The sequence below is a fragment of the Rhinolophus sinicus genome, linkage group LG01 (genome assembly GCF_036562045.2).
Source record: "Rhinolophus sinicus isolate RSC01 linkage group LG01, ASM3656204v1, whole genome shotgun sequence".
Lineage (NCBI taxonomy): Eukaryota > Metazoa > Chordata > Mammalia > Chiroptera > Rhinolophidae > Rhinolophus > Rhinolophus sinicus.
Window position 1 is genome coordinate 152,038,242 of NC_133751.1, and position 23,641 is coordinate 152,061,882.

General features: G+C 34.6%; 1 protein-coding gene across 2 annotated transcripts in view; it reads left to right on the forward strand.

Moving 5' to 3' along the window:
* Positions 1–23,641, forward strand: part of LOC109445177 (sodium channel protein type 2 subunit alpha) — a 126,882-nt gene that overhangs the window by 41,293 nt on the left and 61,948 nt on the right. Inside the window, exons 3-12 of one of the 2 annotated variants that reach the window (XM_074337239.1) lie at positions 994–1,311; positions 2,159–2,276; positions 11,977–12,067; positions 12,804–12,932; positions 13,319–13,410; positions 14,473–14,745; positions 17,334–17,397; positions 18,935–19,076; positions 19,214–19,420; positions 20,803–21,090. In XM_074337239.1, coding sequence (XP_074193340.1) covers positions 1,045–1,311; positions 2,159–2,276; positions 11,977–12,067; positions 12,804–12,932; positions 13,319–13,410; positions 14,473–14,745; positions 17,334–17,397; positions 18,935–19,076; positions 19,214–19,420; positions 20,803–21,090 — 1,671 coding nt within the window. In that variant the 5' untranslated portion in view covers positions 994–1,044. Of the gene's footprint in view, positions 1–993; positions 1,312–2,158; positions 2,277–11,976; positions 12,068–12,803; positions 12,933–13,318; positions 13,411–13,506; positions 13,599–14,472; positions 14,746–17,333; positions 17,398–18,934; positions 19,077–19,213; positions 19,421–20,802; positions 21,091–23,641 lie in introns of both variants that reach the window. The other variant, XM_074337232.1, reaches the window with a different exon arrangement.

Below are 23,641 nucleotides of genomic sequence, written 5' to 3' on the forward strand. Positions count from 1 at the left end.
GGGATGATTGGTGTGTGCTCTGTTGAGTTATATGTGTTAGTCCAGTAAAATGTGATTAGAATACAGTAAAACTTCATTTACGTTCTTGCAAAGGCCAATGTAATAGGAATTTGCTTAAAAGATAAACTATGTTCAACTTAATATTTTTTTTCAAGTCCAAACCCTCGGTATAGATTTTATTAAATGGGCACTATTTGAGAAAATGGGCTATCTCTGCAGTATTTTCTAAGGAACTGCAAATTTGGTAATTTCAGAGCAATTGCACAAACAGCAGCAGGTTGCTAAACCAGGGGGTCCAAGCTCCAGACCTCTGACGTGGGTGACTTCCTGCCCAGTTTGGCAGGAGCTGGATCCCTTCCTGTGCAGCTTCCAAACAGTTCCAAAAGCAACCGGGCATCCCCTGCTCCTTCCTGCTCCCTTGTTTTCAAGCAGTATCCACCTATGTTTCCACAGCCTGGCATGTCAGAATTTCCAGAGCTTTTTACCAGGTGCGTTGATTTTGAATAAATTCTTAAGGGTAGAAAAGTAGGCCAAAGGGAACATAGCAAAAAGAGAGAGGTACATGCAAGATCCTTGCACAGCCCCGGTTCTACAATGTTGGGTGATTATTCATCTCTTGTTTTGGATCTCTATATTTTTGCAGAAAGGATGTTGAAAAAGATGGCTGCCAAAATATTCACAAAAGCGAAACAGCAGGCACAAACCAGTATCCTCCATTTCCTAGCTCTGAATTGGATAGTTCCAGTTAAAACATTTTGGGAGTGGGAGATGAGATTACCTCATAGACAGCTACTGAATATGAAAGATAGATCTCCATGCAAGCTGACAAATGCATGAGAATTCCCTGGATGCCAAATACAGCTTTCTTAGTAAAATATGATTACATATAGCTTGGTTTATGTATTTTATCTCAATGTCCTGTGAGTGCCAAAGTCACTTTTGTTTCCTAATGGCATTGCTTTCTTTTTTTCTCTCTTTCTCTTGTTTCCATAGCACTTTCTTATGCAAGGAGCTAAACAGTGATTAAAGGAGCAGGATGAAAAGATGGCACAGTCAGTGCTGGTACCTCCAGGACCTGACAGCTTCCGCTTCTTCACCAGGGAATCCCTTGCTGCTATTGAACAACGCATTGCAGAAGAGAAAGCTAAGAGACCCAAACAAGAGCGCAAGGATGAGGATGATGAAAATGGCCCAAAGCCAAATAGTGACTTGGAAGCAGGAAAATCCCTTCCATTTATTTATGGAGACATTCCTCCAGGGATGGTGTCAGAGCCCCTGGAGGACCTGGACCCGTACTATATCAATAAGAAAGTGAGTTTTTAGTAAAATTGCCTTTCCTTCCCCTGCTGCCGAATTGGTGACAGACTGTTCCCAGGGATGTCTGGTAAAGAATGCTGTGCCTCCGCCTCTCTGTCTCAAGTAGCACTAGGATGCTGGGTGGGCCTGACTATTAATGGCCCCACTATATTTTAAGTGGTTTGGATGCATTCATTTGAACCTACATTCCCAGCACAGGCAGAAAACTGAAGAGGCATCCTGCAGCAGGGGATTTGAGGAAAGGCAAAAGTCTGTCACCTTACAGTGTGATGAAACAAAAAGTGAAAACAAGGAGTAAATTTTTCATACATGTATCTTATATGTCCAAAAGCAGTATCTAAATGCCTCTTTACAATCTTGAGCTCTATATAAGGTGTTTTGATCTTCAACAGGTTTATGCCCTCGTACCACAGAAATAATAGCAGGTGATTTGCAAGTGCTCAAAAGAGTTTGATCCAAAAACACACTTGGGAAACCCTGAAGTTCTTGTGAAAATTTTTCTAACTGAAGAAGTATTCAAAGCCACATTTTTATGCTTTTCACGAATTACAAATAGTGTAAGAATACTGATATCAAAACTTGATAAAGATGCTAAGAATTTCTATGGCATTGACTACAAATTTTCTTTATTTTCATCTTTAAATCCTCGTGTCACAAAATTTAGGAGAATTTATAGTGCTCAGAAAGAAAAAGCACCTATCATTATCTCATATGTTGGCATTTAGTATGTTACTACATTTTTTATAAGGCTATCTTTCTAAATAATGGTCTCGCCTTTCTCTTAAAATGTCCTTGATGTATATTGTAAGTTATGTTTTATGTATTTTGCTTTCTTTTTCAGACGTTTATAGTATTGAATAAAGGGAAGGCAATCTCTCGATTCAGTGCCACCTCTGCCCTGTACATATTAACTCCTTTCAACCCTATTAGAAAATTAGCTATTAAGATTTTGGTACATTCATATCCTTTTTTCAAATAGTCACTTAATATGATTTTGCTCTTTGAGTTATTGAGCTGTGAATTTTTTTTAAAACTATGTGGTTGGTTGGCTACGTTTTTTGCTGTTTTTTTTTCTTACCTCTTTCTCAACAGTTAGCATATTGTAAAATAGGATCCTAGGTAAGTGAACCACTTTTTCCCATCTTGTATTTCTCCTCTTCCTGACTCACTACTTATTTCTTCTTTCCTCCTCTGCTTCCTTCTGAATTGCTTGCTACATCCAAGGGCTTCTTCATTAATTTTGACCATAATACCAGGTTCTCCTTTTACAAGTCTGCCTCTCAAATTTTATGATGTTATGTAATGGGTCAAATTTATGAACTAATTTTCTAAAGAAAATTACATTTTCTTTTTACATTTGGAAAATATATACATAATCTGAATTACACAATTTTATTTCTTTTTAGTCTGAATTTTACTTTCTTTTCTCATTTCAGCATTTGAAAGCTTTGAATTAGTAAATATTTACAACTGTGACTATGTTTATAATAGCCTTTCGAATATTTCTCCAAATTCTTTTCCCAACAGTATTTAGCATTCTTACTGATTTTCTATTTTCTCTTCCTTCCTTCCTTCATTTTCTTTCTTTCCTTCTTTTTTTTTTTTTTGGTCACTTGTCCTGTGTTCTGGTCAAATCACAGTCCTGTTATATCTCTCTCCCTCATTCTCCCTAATGGCTTAATGTCTACCTACCCATTTACATCCTTATTTTATTCTTCATTCTCCTTAGTGAAGTAGCAACTCCCTAGAAATGGGATTGATGACACTCTGATGGGAGATGGCAATTTGATTTATTCCTGGAAGTTACATAGAGTAGTTGTGAATGATGGTTTAATTCCGCACAAGGAACAGTGGTCTGGCTGACTGCCAGCCCTGGGAAAACCAAGGAAGCAAAGGTTTGGAAGACTGGGGCTGTGCCAGGCAGGGATATTTACAGGAAGAACACAGCAGCCTTTGAATGAGGACTGAATGCATCAGGAACCAGAGGTAAGGTTCCTGAAGGGGAAACTGAAATTTAAACAAAGCCTCAGGTAGGACACCTTTTAATGTTTCTTCTTTAGAGAATCTTTGCCCAGGATTCTGCAACATGGCCAGCCTAGAGCCTGGCTTGAAGGCTTGCAGTGTAAAAGCTCACTGCCCTTACCAGGCCCAGAAAATATCTGAGTCAGGTAAGGTGTGGAATAAGCTTGGTACCAGGGAACTCGGTTCCATTCTGGGTGGAGGGACTGTAAAATCATGGCCTCAGACTTGCCTACCATTGTGGTAAATGATATCCTCAGAAGCATGGCATTCTGGGATTCAGTCTCCTTCTAACCTCTAGTTCATCCCTCTCCTCCCCCGAAGTTCTGCATAGACATTAACATATTTTAATTTGATATTTGTTTTATGTTTTCAGATTTAATAATTTCTTCAGAATTATCTAAAGCAATTTGCTTCCTTACCTTTGTTTTAAGAGAACCCAGTTGTACAGGAAGAAAAAAAATGTCTTTGAATTAGTATTAGGAATGAATAATAAAGTTGAGATTTAGATTTGGGTCTCTTAAATTATAAATTATGGTCTAATATTATGTTTCAAGTATTTGTAATCTGTTTACTGAATAAATATTTCTATATATTATTTATTATATTTTACAAATAATTGTAAACCCCTTGTGTAAACATTATTTTTACATGAAATTATGTGAAAACTCAGACTTAGTCCAATGCCCTGTTCAGAGTAGATATTGGGAGAGTATATATTGAATAAATAAGTGACTAGTGAATCAGAGGCTAGTGAATCAGATGCAAATCAAGTGATAAAATGGAAGGTTTGAATAGGTCAGAAAAATCTATTTTGTCCTGAATCTGAATAATGAGATGGAATTTTAAAAGCCTAATTTTAAAAAAACAGGCAGCTTTTTGTTTTAAGGATTTTGTGTGGAGATCTTTGAGAATGTCATGAAAGCTATCATCTCCACTCCAAAAACTACTAGGAGGTTAGGGAGCTCATGAATTTTAATTTAAGTCTCTCAGGAAAGGACGACTACCAGTGAAAGAGGAAGAGGGCAGTTTTAGAAGTTCTGATCAGAGAACCTGGGTGTTGAGGACATAGTTTATGATGGGGTCTCTCTAGGAATCAAGATAAAGCTTGAATTTGAGGCTTTGACCTTGCTTCCAAGAAGGAAAAAAGAAAACCTCCCTGGGGCTAAATTGTGAGGAGGCTGCAATGATGCAAGTTGAAATGTTAAGGCGGCCAGGTAGATCTATTAAGACTTGCCAAACAATCTACTCTCCTAGAACCTTATAAATGGCCTATAGCCACACATTTCTTTTAGAAATCTTTCTAGAAAAAATAGTTTTTATAAAATCTCTAATCACCTGAATTAAAATATTATATTTCAGAAAGCTCACCTAGGAGGAGAGATACAAGAAAAGGAAGGTGGGCTAATAGTGTAAGATGGATAAATTCTTCAGTCTTTTGGTGATAGTGGCACACTTCATTAGAGATGCTAGTAAACTTTGAGATATGTAATACTCTACAGTTTGCAAGAGATTTTCCCAATGGTTGTTTTTTTTGTTTTGTTTTTTTTTTTGTTTGTTTTTCTCACATTGCAAACCCTAGGCTTAAATCCTGGTTTTCTGACTTTAAGCACAGTAAATTGAAAATGCTTAGAGATAGTGACGGTGGGTTTAGGCACAGTTGAGAGGTCATTGTGTATTTATTACCATTAGTTTCTAAGCCAGAATGTGGCCATTTAAAATAAAGAAATTTGTATTTTAGACCTAGACTGACACCTCAATGAGTATTTCCAACAAACATCCCGACTTGTTTCATAAAAAGCTGTTATCTTCATTAGAAACTGTTGCATATCAAATAAGCTTTGTTTCTTAATTTTGGCAGAATAAGAAGTTATACTTATGCTTGCTATATTTTTGCCAGGGTATATTTTGAAAACTGAAAATGCTTTTGATGTGCCTAGTATCTTAATGTGATAGTTAAATAAAATATGGTTTTATTTTTTAGGTAATAAACATGTTAAAAATAATCCATATTCCTAAAATTCCCAGAGTTAAATGTGTATCATGTCAGTTTTTATAATTTTAACTTAATATGCACACTTTTTTATTTTTCATTTATTACTCATTAGTCTGTTGATTTGCAAATATTTATTGAGTACTTACTATGTGGTAGATGTTCTTCTAGGCATTGGGAACCAACATTGAACAAAATGAAGTCCCTGCTCTCATATAGTGACATCTGTGTGTATATGTGTATTTGGGAGGAGACAGATAATAAAAGTAAATTATATGTCAGCTAGTGATAAGTGCTACTAAGAAAAATAAAACAGTGTAAAAAGAGAAGAATGGCAAGATACTGATAGAGGAGTCCTCTCTGAAAAGATGTCATTAGAACAGACACACAAAGGAGTGAGGGAGCGAGACAGGGACATTTTGGGGGAAAGTAAGTCTAAGGGGAATAGCAAATATTAGGACAAAGTGTGAAGATAGATGTGAAACTGGTGTGTTAAAGAATCGGCAAGGAGCCCACTGTAAGTGCAGCAGAGTGGGAAAGGCAGGGAGTGGAGGACATAAGGTCAGTGAGAGTGGAGGTCAGGGGCTGAAGTTGAAGGCCCTGGTGAGGACACCATACTTATTCTGAATGAGATGGGGAGAGATGCCTGAAGTGTTGTCAGCAGAAGATCAATCATGACCTGACTTACATTTTACAAAGATCACTCTGGCTGTTTCATGGAGAATGGGCTACAGGGGAGTAAAATACAGAAGCAGAAAGATAGATTGAGGGCTTACTGCCATTATGAATGAAGTCAAGGGATGCTGGTGGGTTGGACTATGATAGAAACAATAAGGGTGGCAAAATGTCATCACATTTAGATGTATTTTGCAGGAGAGCTGACAAGATTTACAGAACAATTGGAGGTGGGGCATGAGAGAATGAGCAGAGCTAAGGATGCCTCCAAGTGTTTAGTCTTGTTCAAGAAGGAAAAATGTAGTTGCTGTTGACTGAGCTTGGTATGACCTCAAGTAGAGCGATATGGTGGGTAAAATCCAGAGGCTGGATTTGAACATGTTATTTTTGAGATGGCTATTAGACATTCAGTGGAGGTGTTGCATGGAAATGCAAGTCTGGAATTCAGGGAAGGGTTGGGCTGGAGATATACTTTGAGAGATGTCAGTATATGGATGGTATTTAAAGTCATGACAAAGATACTCCAAATCACACAACTAATTTAGAACTGCCTATCATTCACACAGGGAGGAAAATTAAAAACAGCTTTTGGTATTAGAAAACCTGGGTTAAAAAAAAGAAAACTTGGGTTCAAACCCACCTCTGACATTTATGTATTAGCTATATGACCTTGGGCCAAGTCACTCCAAATGTTTTGAATCTCCGTTTCTCCATCTATGCAATTGTAATCGGAATTTATACATCAATAATAATAAAATGTCTGAGAAGTCCCTAGTACGATAACTAGCACTTAGTAGATAGTTGACAAACAGTAACTATGACAAATATTGTTGGTAGTAGTGGCTACAACTGAAGCAGCAACTGCTGCAATATTAATAAAGGAAACTTCTCATATTGCTTAAGGAGTTCCACATAGAATATTGTATAAATCACTACTCTCTTGCATCTTGACTTTGCAAACAAAATTTTTATACAGCACCAGAGTTTGGAGCTATAAGTGACCAAAACACACACACACACACACACACACACACACACACATATACATATATATATACACACACATATATATACATGTATATATATATATTTATATATATATATATATATATATATCCAGAGAGTTTCCAGAAGAATTCTTAACATATATATATATATATATATACAATTCTTAACATATATATAACATATATATATAATTCTTAACATATATATATAACATATATATATATAACATATATATAACATATATATGTATATATAATTCTTAACATATATATATATAACATATATATATATATGTTAAGAATTCTTCTGGAAACTCTCTGGATATTATATGTCATTAGAAACTCCATGAACAGAAGCACAAACAGTCAAAGTATTAAAGAACTTGCTGAAGCCCACGTGGGTTAGTAAAGGATGCATCTGATTAACAGTTCGTTGCTTTAAAGCTCACGCTGCTTCACCCTACCTATGAGGATACAGGGGTGGACCTGGCAGTACTTTAATTATCCAGGTTCCATGTCAAAGGCTACATAAACCATTTTCAGTATAAACTTGAAGAAATCTCTCCTCATGTACACACAGGAAATACTTTAGATTTATCAATTCACGGGTTACTATCAATAAAAAGATTAACATAATTTATTAAGAAATTGATAGATTTGAAAAATCATTTTTTCCTAATATTATGTAAGTTTAGTCTGCCTCTATATTATTTTATATGCCAAGGCTCTTAAGGAAATATTATTATGGGATACATTGTTCTTTTGAAAAATGAACTTTAGTTGATGTCTTGGCCTATGTATTTAAAAATAATATAGGATTTATGCATTTTTTTACTGGTCCTAGGCCCCTGAAATCTGCCTTGGTGTGGAGTTTCTATACTTTGTCACTGTTTGGTATTACCAATAGAAAAATCTATACCCACATTTTTTTAATATATTTGTATATTTGTTATGATTATCTGAAACCCTACTATTTAGTCACTCACCAAATTCCAAAAATTTTTAAAGTATGTGACATAAAATGAATCCACAGTGATTTTTAAAAATTAATGTGTTTTGAAACTATTTAGAGATTGTTTCATAAACTAAAATCTCACCCTAATTATCTCTTATTTTGTTTTAAAAGCAAAATAGTTTTATTTGCTTTCCTTTTTGAGTATGTAAGGATTTCTAACTTAAGTGTATTTTTTGTTAAAATGATAGACATGCAATGTGGAAAACACCTGTTTGAGCATAATGCTTTATTAATTATTACTTACTAGACAATAATCATTCTTTTGTTTATTAATATTGAAATATATATATACACATACATATATATATTTTACTTCATTACATATAATTAAATTATAGCATTATAAAGAGTAAATATTTTTAAGGGTCATAAAATCATGGCTCAGATCAGGTGACATAAATCTCATGAGGCTATTAAGTTCTATCTTACATTTATCTCATTTATCTTATGTCCATCCTTTCCAAAAAAAAAAAAAAATTATATATATAAACTTGTATACTCAATATATGTGAAGAAAAATTTCATGCTCTAGTTTTGTCCCATATGAATACCTGTATCATCAAAAATCATTAAAAAGGAAAAATATTCATTTAGTAATAAATAGTTGCAAAATTGATTTCGTTCAATAGTCACATAGCACTGTGTGAAATGACAAGGATATAGTGGTAAACAGTATAGACGTGGTTCCCGCCCTCATGAAGTTGACAGTCTCGTAGAAAAGAATCAACATTAAAATTAGTCATTGGAGGAATAGTATAAGGTGATACAGGAATACATAACTTGTATATCTGAACAGGTCAGGTGTTATTGTAAATAACTTTCTACTAGAAATAATGTTTAATCTGAGTACTAAGTATGAGTTGACTAGGGTGAAGTAGAAAGCATTTCAGGGGAGAAGAGGTGGCATTTGCAAAGATCCTGCTTTGAGAAAGAGCATACTTCATTAGATGATCTAAAACAATTACAATAATATTGAATAGGGTAGAATACAGTGAAGAGTAAATAGTACAAAACTAGAGAAATAGACAGGGGTCAGACCTCCTAGAATCTAGACTATGCTAAGACATTTGATCATCCTAACAATAGTGGAATGCTAATGAAATGATCTGAATTACATTTACAAAGGTCATTTTGGCACAGTGTGCAGAATGGATTGAAAGGAACCAAACACGGGTTCAGAAAAAGCAGTTTGGGGGAAACTGCAATAATGTAGATTAGATTTGATGGACACCTGGACCATGTAGTAATGTGGTTATGCAGAATAGTTGACTGAATCCAGAGATAGAAGGTAGATTTGACAATATTCAGTGCTAAGTTGGATGTGGAGACTTAGGGAGGGAGAGAAATCCAAGATTGCTCCTAGGTTCCTGGCTAGATATGGGACATTTTATAAGATACAGAGATATTAAGGGAGCAGTTTGGGTTGGTTTTTTTTGGGGGGGGGAGCGGAGGAGCAGAGAGATAGGATGAAGAGATTTTTAGTTCAGTTTTAGAGCTCAAAATGTTTTAAATGATTTTGAAAATGTCATGTGGACAATTCGGTGTGTAGAGTTCAGAAGAGAGGTCTAACCTGGAGAGAAATATACATATGAAATTGGTGGGTATACAAATGGTGCTTGAAGGTATGTTTGTTCATGAGTTCTACTTTACTAGGATGAATATAGCAGAATAGTTGGGAGATGGCTGAGATACATCCTCTGTCCTTCTTTTCAAAAGGGAATTACATTTCAAAAGATACAAAGAAATTGTTGCCCCGAGGCATGAAGAAACGGGTTTGGGATCTCATGAAGCAAGGGGAAAAGAACAAAATGAAAGGGGGAAGAATCATCTTTGTCAAATACTGTTGAGAGAGCAAATCAAATAAGAACTCAAAATTATCCTTTTATTTTTAGTGACAAAACATGGAGAGTTTGTTGTCTTCAGGAAGAAAAGGTAGTAGGTTGAGGATGTGATAGATACTTGAGGAAAAGATAAACATCTTTTTCAAATTTGGCTGTGAAATGGAGAAAAGAGTTAGGGCTGTAATTAGTTAAAGAGGATGTGGGTTGTAGGAAAGTATTACCTCTCCCCCCCACACACACACACACCATGACAAGATAGAAGCGACTAAAGCAAGTTTATGTTGGTAGGAAGAGGCCAATAGAGTGGGAGATGTTAAAGACAAGAGAAGGAAGAGATAAAAGATTTCTGAAGTATTCTAGAAAAGTAGAAGGTGTCCACAGTATGTGTGGAGGGATTGAATATTTCCCCCATTGAAACAGTGAGGAGGAAAGGATAGGTCCAAATTCAGAGAGCTTTGTAATTTGGGGGTGGGAAGCAAAGATATGGTAGACTTATGTTATCTCTACTCAGTGAAGTAGAAAATAAGGTCATCAACTTGAAGTGAGAGGGAAGGAAGAAGGTTAGAGGACATTTGAAATTGTCTTTACAGAGAGGAGGTGGGGCTAAGTGGAGAAATACGGGACTGTTGAAGTTGGGAACCATGTATTGAGAAGGATGCCAGTCAGCCAACGGAGTTATTTTCCCTAGTAGGGCCTAACAGGATAACAGTTCACGTCTGTAATCCTTTATTTTTATACGCTAATAGCAAATCATCTTTAATTTTATCTTATTTTTGTTTGTTTTCACCAGTAGAGGAAAAATATATTTCTTCTTTGAAATGGTTTTTCTGTGTGCTCTGGGTTGTAGCGCCCTCACGTGGCTGATCCACAGAATCCATACATCGTTCTCTTGATGCATTTGAACAAGCTGATAATTAAGCGTGTGCCTTATATCACTGCTAGTATAAAGGAGAAGTCAGTTACTGCTTCGACTAAAGCCAGTTGTAGGTACAAAGAAACTTCCTTTGTAGTTTAACACAACACTGGCTACTTACTGTCCTATTTTACTGCACTTAAAATCATGTTGCTATTTTGTCATATGCATGTGAAAATTTATAATAAAAATAGTGAGAAGAGTTATGAATAGTATCTATTCATTTCCTGGGATTTTTATACTTGTGTCTAAAGTCACATTGATAAAGGTTGTTTTGCATAATTGCAACTGAATCCTTCTTGTGCTTTTTATTAAATATAAAAGAAAGTCATTTAATTAATGACTACCAAATACTTTCTTAAAGAGATTTGTTGTTGTTTTTCAATATAAATAGAAGTGAAGGGCATTGGCTATGTCTACAAAAGCAAAATGGGGTAGAATGAAACATACTAGATGTTTGTTATAAAGTTGTATCCTCTATGATTCAGGAAGTTAGGAAAGCAATTTATTTAGCATCTACTTTGTACCAGGCAATTAAATGTAGGAGCTTTAACACATTTTAACTAATTTCATTCTCACAGAAATCCTGTGAAATAGTTTCTCTCTCTCTCTCTCTCTCTCTCTCTCTCTCATAGTGAAATGAACCAAGGCCAGGGAAATTATATAAGTGATCACAGTTGCAAACCCAAAGAATGCCAACAATAACACCAGCCATTTTTTCTCTTACTATCCAGAATTTTATGAGCAATTACAGTATATTACATACTCCACTTAGAAAGGACCTTACTAAAGACATTCTACCAGGGTGACCCTTTGAATGGAGATGTAATGTATTTAATTAATCACTTGAATTCTCTTGTTTAATTTTTGTCAGGGTTTACATGCATTCTATACTTGCAGTTCAGTTGTTGAGTCTCATTTCAAAAATTTAAACTGATAAATTATTTACTAGTGAACCAATTGCTTTGTATGTAATCTTTTTAATTACTCAAAAACACCCAAGTAGCCTCAAAGTAGTGGATGACTTGGCCTGACATAACCTAGATATGAAGTTATTGAATGACAGAAATGGAAAGAATAAACTCAATGATAAAATTATAAGGACATAAAAGTTCTAAACTTCATGGTGGTAAAAGGATGGTGGTGCATGAAAGTGAGATTTTCCATTGAACTTTGTCTTCCTTGACGATATTCTACTTTATTCAATGTGCTCATTATGTGCACTATTCTTACCAACTGTGTATTTATGACCATGAGTAACCCTCCAGACTGGACAAAGAATGTGGAGTAAGTAGAAAATATTTTTCAATATTCTCATCCCTTTGTATTTCAAATTGCGCATTTAATACCTTGAGACGTCATCAGTTTCTTTAGCAAATCATACTAGCTACTCCAAACCAGACCAGTTAGACAATGATTCAAGTTCTTCTCAACGGCTAATTTCTTCTAGGACAAAGGTTGCAATGGCTCATTCAGTAGCTCAAATCACTACACTGGTTTCACTGCCAATATGTGTAGTCCTTTATCTTCTGTGTGAGTCTCACACTCTTTTTAAGATCATCAATTATTACTAATATCCAATGATAAAAATTATACCTAGTTTGTATTTTCCTTTTCTCATGGTTTCACCTTTCTGTTTTATTAGTATATATTTTGTGGCTCTTAATAATGCATATTTTATTCAACACTATTGTTTTATCAACATTTTGAATTAATACCTGTTTGCTTAAATCAGACTGAAAGACAATGTATCTAAGATATCTTCATATAAAGCCGTATTAATTTGTGCCTTCAAATTAATTAGTGTAGCAAGTTCAATACTCGTTTAGTTACAGTCAATGAAAATGTCCTTCAAAATGTAATGCTTCTTTCTGCCTTAAACCCTACCTAAGCTCTACATTGTAGGAAGATAGACACAGACCCATATGGAAGCCTCTAATTTTTGTTTGTTTAAGTCTCTTAAGATATGCACATGTAAATTACCTGCTAGATTTTTAATGTGGGCTTGGCTATTTTTTCTCAGGTATACCTTTACAGGAATTTATACTTTTGAATCACTTGTTAAAATACTTGCAAGGGGCTTTTGTTTAGAAGATTTCACGTTTCTACGGGACCCATGGAATTGGTTGGACTTCACAGTCATTACTTTTGCGTAAGTATCTTAATACATTTTCCATCCTGGAAGAGTAAATCATTGGTGGGAGCCTACACTGTATTTCTTCTTTGTGGCTTCTCTTGACCAATCAAGCATTTTTTGTAGTTATCGTATGAATTGAGAATATTTTTCTTCCAATCAATTTATGTACTTTGGAGAAATTAGGAACTATCATAGTAAATTATATGGCTTTGGTTTCAATTAGCGCTGTAAAGTAATAAAATAGTTTCCTAAGTAACAGATTATGATTGATGACAATGCCATTTTTCTCTTAATTGGGAAATCTGATGGCAACACTCATTGAAGTTGAAAAGGTCTTGATGAAAGACCGACGTAGACTTAGATTTCCCTAAATTCTGAATAACTCTGATTTAATTCTACAGGTATGTAACAGAATTTGTAAACCTAGGCAATGTTTCAGCTCTTCGAACTTTCAGAGTATTGAGAGCTTTGAAAACTATTTCTGTAATTCCAGGTAAGAAGAAACTGGTATAAGGTGGTAGGCCCCTTATATCTCCAACTGTTTCTTGTGTTTTGTCATTGTGTTTGTGTGTGAACTCCCCTATTACAGATATGTGACAGAGTTTGTGGACCTGGGCAATGTCTCAGCGTTGAGAACATTCAGAGTTCTCCGAGCATTGAAAACAATTTCAGTCATTCCAGGTGAGAGCTAGGTTAAACACTGAGGCTGAGTTTAGCTGCACTGGTGCTACAATCACAGCTTTTGTGCATAAGCCTATTGCTTGTCACCTATTGCGAATAAATATGTAAAAAAGCAAGAATCGGTACATCGTATTTTGGATGGATTTGATTCTTTGCTTTTACTAGTTGCTTTCTTTAAAACTGTCTAAATCAGCCTTTGAGTTTAACAAGTTTTTGCATGAGGCATTTGCAGTAACAGGCTACATGGTCTGCATCCTATAACATCAAGCTTTCTGCATAGAGGCTAAATTATGAGGCATTTGAAGTGACGCAAACAATTGACCATTTAGGTCAAAATTGGTAATTTTTTGAAGATAAATGAAAGAGCAAGGAATAGCATGAGTGCTGCATGGGGCTCCAGTTTTCAGATGTCTTCCTTTTTTAACCCATACTCAAGCTTGCAGAATTCCCAAATACGTAACCTCATAATTCAATGACTTAAAGATTTCTTACTATGCTATTCATATATATTTTTCTAAGCTCAATAAGAGGTTAGGGAGTAAGACATCTGCAAATAAAAGCAAAATATTTACACAAGGTCGATGTTTCAGCATGAATAACAAAATCATTTTCTTGCTCTAAGGAGTGTTCGGAAATAGACTTTGGTTCATTTCCATTCACGGTTATCTAATGAACATACAAGTTCAGCATTCATTCATTTTCACCAGCTAGCAGGCTTTTCATGAAAATGTTACTCAATCACAAGCATTAAACTAATACTGTTGGCATTCTGCATGACATTTTTATTTTCCAGGACAAGCTCATGATGTTTTTTTGTTGGTAAAGTAGCTGTTAAATAGTGTGTTTAAAGGTCTCCCTCTGGTTTTATTTGTAGGCCTGAAGACCATTGTGGGGGCCCTGATCCAGTCTGTGAAGAAGCTCTCGGATGTCATGATCCTGACTGTGTTCTGTCTGAGCGTGTTCGCGCTGATCGGGCTGCAGCTCTTCATGGGCAACCTGCGGAATAAGTGTTTGCAATGGCCCCCAGATAATTCTTCCTTTGAAATAAACATCACTTCCTTCTTTAATTACTCGTTGGATGGGAATGGTACCACTTTCAATAGGACAGTGAGCACGTTTAACTGGAATGAATATATTGAGGATAAAAGTAAGCTATATTTTTTAAACCATTAAGTTGTTTAGTCTTTTAAATATTAAAAAAATACATACATGCAATTGTCTCAATTTTGATGTGAACCAAATGACTTAGATCAATTTAAGATAAAGCAGTACATGGGATACAGAAATCAAATGATATCTTACTCCTTTTTCCTTATCTGTCATTCAACATAATGAAAAGTACCTTTTGAAAATGTGTTCTTTTTCTAAAACAGTGTTGAAAGCAATACCATATTATGGTGTATACACAAAACAAAATATTTATTGATCAGTTTTCAGTCATCTTACATAAATCAGTACTTTGAACTATTCAGTATATTATGCTGAAATGTGTTGTTAAGAAGACTGGGGGAAAATAATTTGGCCCAATTTGGTTGACTTAATATATGTATTGAGTGTACATGCTGTATCTAGAAATAGAGGAACCGTTCACAGAGACGAAATCTGAATTTGTTACTCATTAGAAAATTAAGCAACCCCAATCCAGCCATTCGCTCCTTGATGATGGGAAACTGTAAACTCAAAACCTGCATCTATAATATTGTTGTTCCAGTGTATCCCTTTGGTGTCAGTCATTGTTTTAGATTTGTTTATCAGTATAGTTTGATTTCATTTTACAGGTGGCATCAGAATAAACTTATGATGCCATAAGCTTCAGTATAATTTCTTACCATTGAAACCAGCCCCTCTGTCATTTGGATGTCCAAGTCCCTTCCTCTCCATGTACAATTACCTTGCTGATTTCCGTTGGTACCTTGATTACCAATACTCCACTGGGATACTTGTTCTGAGGTATCCATCATGGTTTTTTAGAACCACATGAAATTTCATCCCTTTTTACATATGAATATTTTAAGAGTTAGTATTCTTATGAAGATTTATACTGGGGAGATTAGGATTCATTAGATAAATGAACAAATGAAACAAATGATTCCATTATTTACGGGGTGTTCTATTAATGTTATAATATCAGCACAATGACAATCTTTGCACGTAAATCTTTTCTCTCTTTCTGATTGCTTCCTTCAGATGGATTTTTATTAAAAAATATTTTGGGGTCAAGAGTATGACCTGATTAAGGCTATGGAGACAGTGTGTGAAATTCCTATCCAGAAAGATCATACAACTCACTTATATTGATTATTACCATATTTTTAATTGGGGGGTAGAAGGAAAAGTGTATCCTCTGGTTCCTAATTATTAAGGCAGTAGAATTTTACAGATATTTTTTTAGCATCTTTAGCAAGCTATATATTTTGTATAATGTTAATTATCTATTGATATTTTTACCCATTATTCTTTCAGATGATTGTATATTTTAGGGAATTCATATGACTTCTTTAATTTATCAAGTATATTAACATTTTGTCTTTTTTTGGCAAATATATTCTCCAACTTGTTTTTCATCTTGATTGTTTTTGATGCCTAAGTGATTTTGATTTTTTTAGGCAATTAAGTCATTAAATTCTTCTCATTTTTTTCTATATTTTAGTTTAGAAAAAATATTTTTGATTTAGAGAAAATAAAAATATTCACCGAGTTATTCCACCTTTAAAGCAGCCACCTATATCTTCTACATTTAAAAAATCCCTATACATTCTTTATAGCATATTAATGGATTTATCTTTAAATCTTTAATATTTAAAAATCTAGAATTATTTTTTAATATATATTGTAAAGTAAGGATCTAAAACTTTTTGCAAACTATGAGCCAGATTTCCATGCATAATATATTAAGGGATTCCTTGAATATAGGCTTTAGGTATTCTTAAAAAGAGCCATAATAATTTTTGGTGAGGGATAAGTGTGTGTGTGTGTGTGTGTGTGTGTGTGCGCGCGCGTGTGCGCGCGCGTATGTAAATATGTATGTTTATGTATGTGTATGTTTCTCGAGATCATCTTTGCAATTTATTAAAGTTTTATATAAGGTGTTTTCCCTAAGAACAGAAGCTAGATATACATAGAAAACATATATCTCCAAAGAAACAATTTATTTTGTGCATTTGAAAGATAGTAATTAAGGCAAAACCCAAAACAAAACACTTATTTACAGCATCATAGAAAGAGAAAACACACTTTTCACAGGAAATTCAGTTAAAATTAGTAAGAAAAAAATGTCTGAATCCATTTGAAGTCCAAGCAAAAGGTATTTTTAAAGTATAATTTTATTTGCATGGAAGCATTTAGAAGCAACAGGCTTCCCTTTCTCTCACTTTTTGTGCCAAGAAAACAGCCTTAATTTAGCATATCTTTTTTGAAGTATCTCAAGCATTGGAGTTGATATTTACAATAAATTCTGATATAAGAATGCTATAATAGTTATTCCCTCCAAAATAGTTTTCTTTTTAAAACAAATTTTCTAAATCTTTGTTTATTTTAAAATGTTATATTTTGGTATTTGTTTAGTGTTCAAGTTATTCTTAAAATATTTTCATTTAATCATATACGTATTTATTATTTTATCCATTTCATTATGGTTGAAAAAAATGTAAGCTTTATCATTATATCTAGACACAATGGCTGAAGTGTTTTGAGGGCTTTTTAAATGATTCTTTCTATTCCTCACTCTTTAAATAGGTCACTTTTATTTTCTGGAAGGGCAAAATGATGCTCTGCTTTGTGGCAACAGTTCAGATGCAGGGTAAGTGATGTTTTATATTGATGTATTGTCTGCAGGGCTTCATTGGCCTCAATAACCTCCCATCCTCCTGGCCCCCACTCGTTCCTCATTCAGATCCCTCAGTAAATACCACGTCACGCTGACTCTCAGAATAGCTGGGATAAGTGTGGATTCTCACTTCCTTCACACACTTATATGCAGCAATTATTTTTCCATAGCAGGTCACAGTTGATCTTCCAAACTAGTTAAATGGAACATTGAACAGCAGTATATATATATGAAGCATATATATGTATATATATATATGTATATATATATATATATATATATATATATGAAGCTTAAGTTAATAGAATTCATAACCTAGTACTTTTATAAGAGTGATATTTTATATACGAGCGATCCCTGAGGCATGTGAGTGTTTGTGTAGCATATTTTAGCAAAGTGGTTAAGAATAGACTGGAGAGTTTGCATGGATTCAAATCCTGACTCCACCGTATAATGTCACCTCTCCCTGCCTTATAGTTTTCTCATGTGATAAAGGTGTATAATAATAGGGGGGCTGTGAGAATTCAATGGATTACAATTGACAGCTATCACAGCACTCCATAAGTTCTTTTAATTATTATGGTCAACATCATGTGAACGTTTGTTATTAAGAAGTATTGCACCTGCAGCTATGCAGCTAAAGCCTAGGGAAATTCAGAGAAATAGTTACCGTTACCTATTTGGCAAGTTTTTAGAATCATAGACTTCTAATATTCTTTCTGTGGAAGACGATATTGTGGACTTTAGTAACTAACACCTGTAGCAAAATTCTGAATGGTAACAGGCTTCGCATTTGGCTTATATGGTAAAAGTTGTACTGCATTTATCTCAGATCCCAGTGACAGGTAAAACAGACTGATTTTAACTCCTTGTCTGCACTGTAATAAATGCTTTACATGCAGTATCTTATTCAATGCTTAAACATTTGTGAAGCAGGTTCTGTTATTAGCCCTTTCTTACGTATGAGGTGCTCAAAGATTAGCAGGTGTAACAAACCTGCCCCAGATCACACAGCACGGAAGTGTCAGGCACAATATTGAGGCCCGGTCAGCTTGATCATCAAGGTCATTCGGCGTCTTAATTATGCAGTATTTCCTCCTCTCAGTGTACCCCCCACCCATCCTTTACCCCTCTTCTTTACTACCACATTCACACACATGCTTCTGCCTCTGGATACCTTCAGTGAAAATCAATTTTTTCCCCTCTACGTTTATTTATCTGTTCATGTCCACAAGTCCCCAAAAATATGAATCACGATATGACTGCTTTTATAAGGAGACGTGATAAATATAGTAATAACAATTATGAATCACAAAGGAATTCACAAATAGAATTAATAGATTCTGTTGGTCGGTAAATCAGTCTGCATTGTGCAGAGTGCTGGGTAAGGTGAGAGGAATCAGCTTTCCCTAGTGTCACATGAAATAGGCATTAGCATCTGTGAAAACTGGAAAGCCAGCCCAAAGACCTGCAGTTCTGACTTCCTCTCTTTGCTTTAACCTCATTTCAGCCAGTGTCCAGAAGGATACATCTGTGTGAAGGCTGGTCGGAACCCCAACTACGGCTACACAAGCTTTGACACCTTTAGTTGGGCCTTCCTATCCTTATTTCGTCTCATGACTCAAGACTTCTGGGAAAACCTTTATCAGCTGGTGAGAACAGATAATATGATTCTTCTGGGAAGCGTGAAATACTGAGATCAAGAGAATTGCTGTAAAATATATTACTTATAGTGTGAGCTTGTAATATCCTATATAAAATTTAATAAAATATCTCTTCCATTTTGCAGACACTACGTGCTGCTGGGAAAACATACATGATATTTTTTGTGCTTGTCATTTTCTTGGGCTCGTTCTACCTTATAAATTTAATCCTGGCTGTGGTGGCCATGGCCTATGAGGAACAGAATCAGGCAACACTCGAGGAGGCTGAACAGAAAGAGGCTGAATTTCAGCAGATGCTCGAACAGTTAAAAAAGCAGCAAGAAGAAGCTCAGGTATATTAATAGTTAGCAAACATAGATCTCTTTCGGGTTTGTTTATCTCAGTTCTCTGGTGATGTCAGTTGCATTTAGTGCACAAAATCAGCAGTGGTTAAACTGAATTTGAAACAGGTCAGATGTGTTTGGTAAGTGTTAGGAACCTGTTTGGTTATTAGGAGATTATTATTTTATTTTGATAATTACTGTCCATACTAATAGCATCAAAACATGGAGATTTATAATTGTTTTGTTGACAGTTTTTCTTCCTGGTGACTCCTCATTTACTCAAGCTCACAAAGTAGTTAAGCCAGCATGCCCTCAATCAAAGTATTTTTTCTTAATCTTCTGGGGAAGAGAAATTCGGTTATAGTTGCGTCTTCATTAGTGTCACCAGAGGTGGTAAAAAGTCAGAAAACCGGAGTCTGAGATTATTTATTATTTATTATTATGAATCACAGAGGAATTCACAAATAGAACTAATAGATTAATTCTATTAATTTGAAGAGTGTTTAAATGCAAGTATGCGGATTGCACAAGGAAAACGCTGATATGTGAACATAGTAAATCACTACATTCTCCTCCTCTTACCCTGTAAGTCCTTTCATTTGTATTTGATGAGGCTTCCAAATAAGGCAAGAATTTCTCTAATTATATTTGCTTGACTTAATGATATTAACTAATCAAACTGTCTATTCTTTTGCCTGTTCTTAGATCTTGAGTAATCTTTTAACACTGAGTATCCTAAATATGTAATAACAAAATAAATAAAATGTACAGCAACAAAATTGAATACTATGTCTTTCAAAAAATTGTACTATTGTAATTTACAAATTCATTCAGATGCCATGATCTGGGTTTATATATATATATATATATATATATATATATAATACGTTTTTTTTTGTGCATTTCTTAGTGAAATACTCAATTTAAGTCAAAGAGGAAAAAAGTCCATTAAGATAAAAAAAAAATATTCCACTGAATTAAATTCAGTAATTTTGACTGGCACTAAACTAAAAGTCATTGTCAAGTGAAAGTGTGATAGATCAGGTTAAAATAGGAAACCTTTAATTCTTAAATTATTTTCTTCCTAAGATACTGTTTAAATCATAGGGAAAAAATGTTACAATGTTTAAGTGTCTTGTTCATATTATTAGAAAATTAGAAAGCAAGTGTGAGGCCAGAGCTTGAAGATTTTCATCAAAGTCACATGTATCATCTTCCGTGTGTCTGTTGATTTAACTCTTTAATTGGGCTAATAACAATGCCTTGTTTTCCAAAATACATACCTGAATGGAGCATTGTTTTTCAAGATCATATTCATGATACTAAACAATAATGCAAGTAGAGTTTCTTGAAGTTTATATGCAACTACCATTTCCTTTGGACACTTCCAGGCAGCTGCTGCAGCAACATCTGCGGAATCGAGAGACTTCAGTGGTGCCGGTGGGGTAGGAGTGTTTTCAGAGAGTTCTTCAGTAGCATCAAAATTGAGCTCCAAGAGTGAAAAAGAGTTGAAAAACCGAAGAAAGAAGAAGAAACAGAAAGAACAGTCCGGAGAAGAAGAGAAGGAAGACAGAGTCCGCAAATCTGAATCTGAAGACAGCATTAGAAGAAAAGGTTTCCGTTTTTCCTTAGAAGGAAACAGGCTGACGTATGAAAAGAGGTTTTCTTCTCCACATCAGGTAAAAATATTAGATTACATAAATTGCATTTTTTAAAGCTATGAAAAAATTTGGTAGAGCTAAAACTGCCCTTCCCTACACAGCATAATGCTTTCAGAACAGTAATGATCAGCAAGTATTGTGATTATCACCTCAGAGAATTTGTGAGGTTTAAAACTTGTTGGAATCCCAGGAAAGCATTTTTAGAGCATACCGTGTTTCCCCGGAAATAAGACCTAGCTGGACAATCAGCTTTAATGCATCTTTTGAAGCAAAAAATAATATAAGACCTGGTCTTATTTTACTATAAGACTGGGTCTAATGTGATGTAATTAATATAATATAATATAATATAATATAATATAATATAATATAATATAATGTAATGTAATATAATATAATAAACATAGTATGATATAACATAAGACCAGGTCTTATATTAATTTTTGCTCCAAAAGACACATTAGAGTTGATTGTCCAGCTAGGTCTTATTTTCAGGGAAACACAGTAGATCCCACTGGTTTTGAGGTTTTGTTGAAAACTCAAACATCTCAGTGCAATTTTCCACATGAGGAATTATCAGATGTTTTTCATCCCTTCTTAGCTGCTGTGCCCGGACCCAGTGAACTGTGGGTTTTCTGAGTGGCAGGTTCCTAGAACTGAACTGTGGACTCTTTCAGACCATCTGTTCAGTTGTTCCCATCCATGTGCAGACTTCATTTGAAGAATGCATTCTTCATGCCCTTGTTTCAAGGGGAACCAGAACAAACTTTTTCTAGAAGTGTAACTAAAATTCTTAGGTAAGCATGCCCTGAGGAAGATTTATGATACTAAAAACAGTGATGTTTAATTGCACTTGATTATGTCTATCTCATGTTTAACATGGGAGTTGCCTTGAAAGAATACCCTGATTTATGTCGTGCGGTAAATGTTTCCTGGATGCCTCTGGATGATGTACCAATACAAGCTGTTGAAACTTTGAAATTTAGGGTCTTTAATTGTCTTTGAAATTACCAAGAGAATTTCCAGAAATTCATGGGTTCTCAGAAAAACAATTTCACCAGTATTGAAACCTTTATATCTATATAGTAATAATAGCAACTAGGGCAACGCTGATAGCAATGACAATGGCTACCACATAATACATTGCAACTTGCAATATAAACTCATTTAAGCCCCTCACTATAGCCCTAGGTAGGTACTATAATCATTATCCCCAGTCTACAGATATGAAGAGAAGGTGAGGGCTGTATTCTTTGTTGAGTGCCTCTTTTATACTTGGTGTTCTTTTCACACAGTCATAATTAATGCTAACAGCCCCACATAGTATTATTTTCACTATTTTTTAGTGATCAGTGAAATTAAATAATTGCTCAATGTCGTATAGTTACTAAGAGCTGAGGTGCTTTTTAAATTTGGCCTGACACTGAAACTCTAACTTCCTACTTTATCAGGCCTACTAGAAAGACTATCTTTAAAAATTGATAAGGAAATTTACAATTTGACTTCATTTAAATCCTGAATTCATACAAATCCCACTTTTCAAGTCACTGGAAGTAATACTGAAAATATCAAGCTAGGTAAAGTTTCTCAACCTGGGTACAGTGAGGAAATGTCCATTGCTGTTGTTAGATTTTGCAAGAGTCCAAGACCACAAAATATTAAAACCTGTTGTTTTGTTTTGACATGAAACAAAGGCAGTTGTGTTGATAACCATTTCTACTTTCATATTTTATTTTAAGATTATAATTTTCTCAGTAAAGTAAGTGAATTGTATGAAATATTTCTTAGACTTCAACTGGACTTATTAGTATTAGGAGAGGGAGAAGAAGGAAATGAAGAGTTCAACCTCTAATCAAGACTTAAGACAATCTGGATGTTTTGAAAGCTTTGTACGATACAGTTGACCCACTTAAGTCATTTTACTCCTCATTTGTAATAAAACCAAGAAGTGTTGTTCTTTAGAGATTGATTTGGTATGGCGGATTTTTCTTACTGAATATCCTTTATTTGTGGCACAGCAGTTGATTGCTATGGATTTATACAATTAATTAAGTAATAGGAGTTGATGCTAACAGATGGGACACAATCATTTTTCATACAGCTGTCCCATGTAAATTATGCTTTCGTATGGCATGATTCACCTTTGAACTTTGAGAAGTTCTTGTGTGCAATTTTATAACTTATTTTCCACCATCCTTTCTGTTTGCACTAATTGAGTGGAACACTTGGAAGTTAAAATATAAACTCTTACTTAGAGTGATACATATAAATAAATTCTACTTGATTTCTTATTGCCAAGCATTTCTTGTCTGCCTTTCTTTTTGAGGTAATGATAACCAGTAGGTACCAAATCCTGTAACTGTTTTGTCCTTATAGCTAATTCAAAGTCCCTTGTGAAAAGAGAGAAAGGAGACATGAAAGAAAATGGGTAGTCTAAGAGAGACTTCACAAAAATAACTACCTGTCTAGAAAACAATAAAGGAAAAGAATGAATCTTACGAATGATATTGATGATAGAATGAAAAAACGTGGGAACAGAAAAAGGAGAAATGACTTTTGGTTGGGGGAG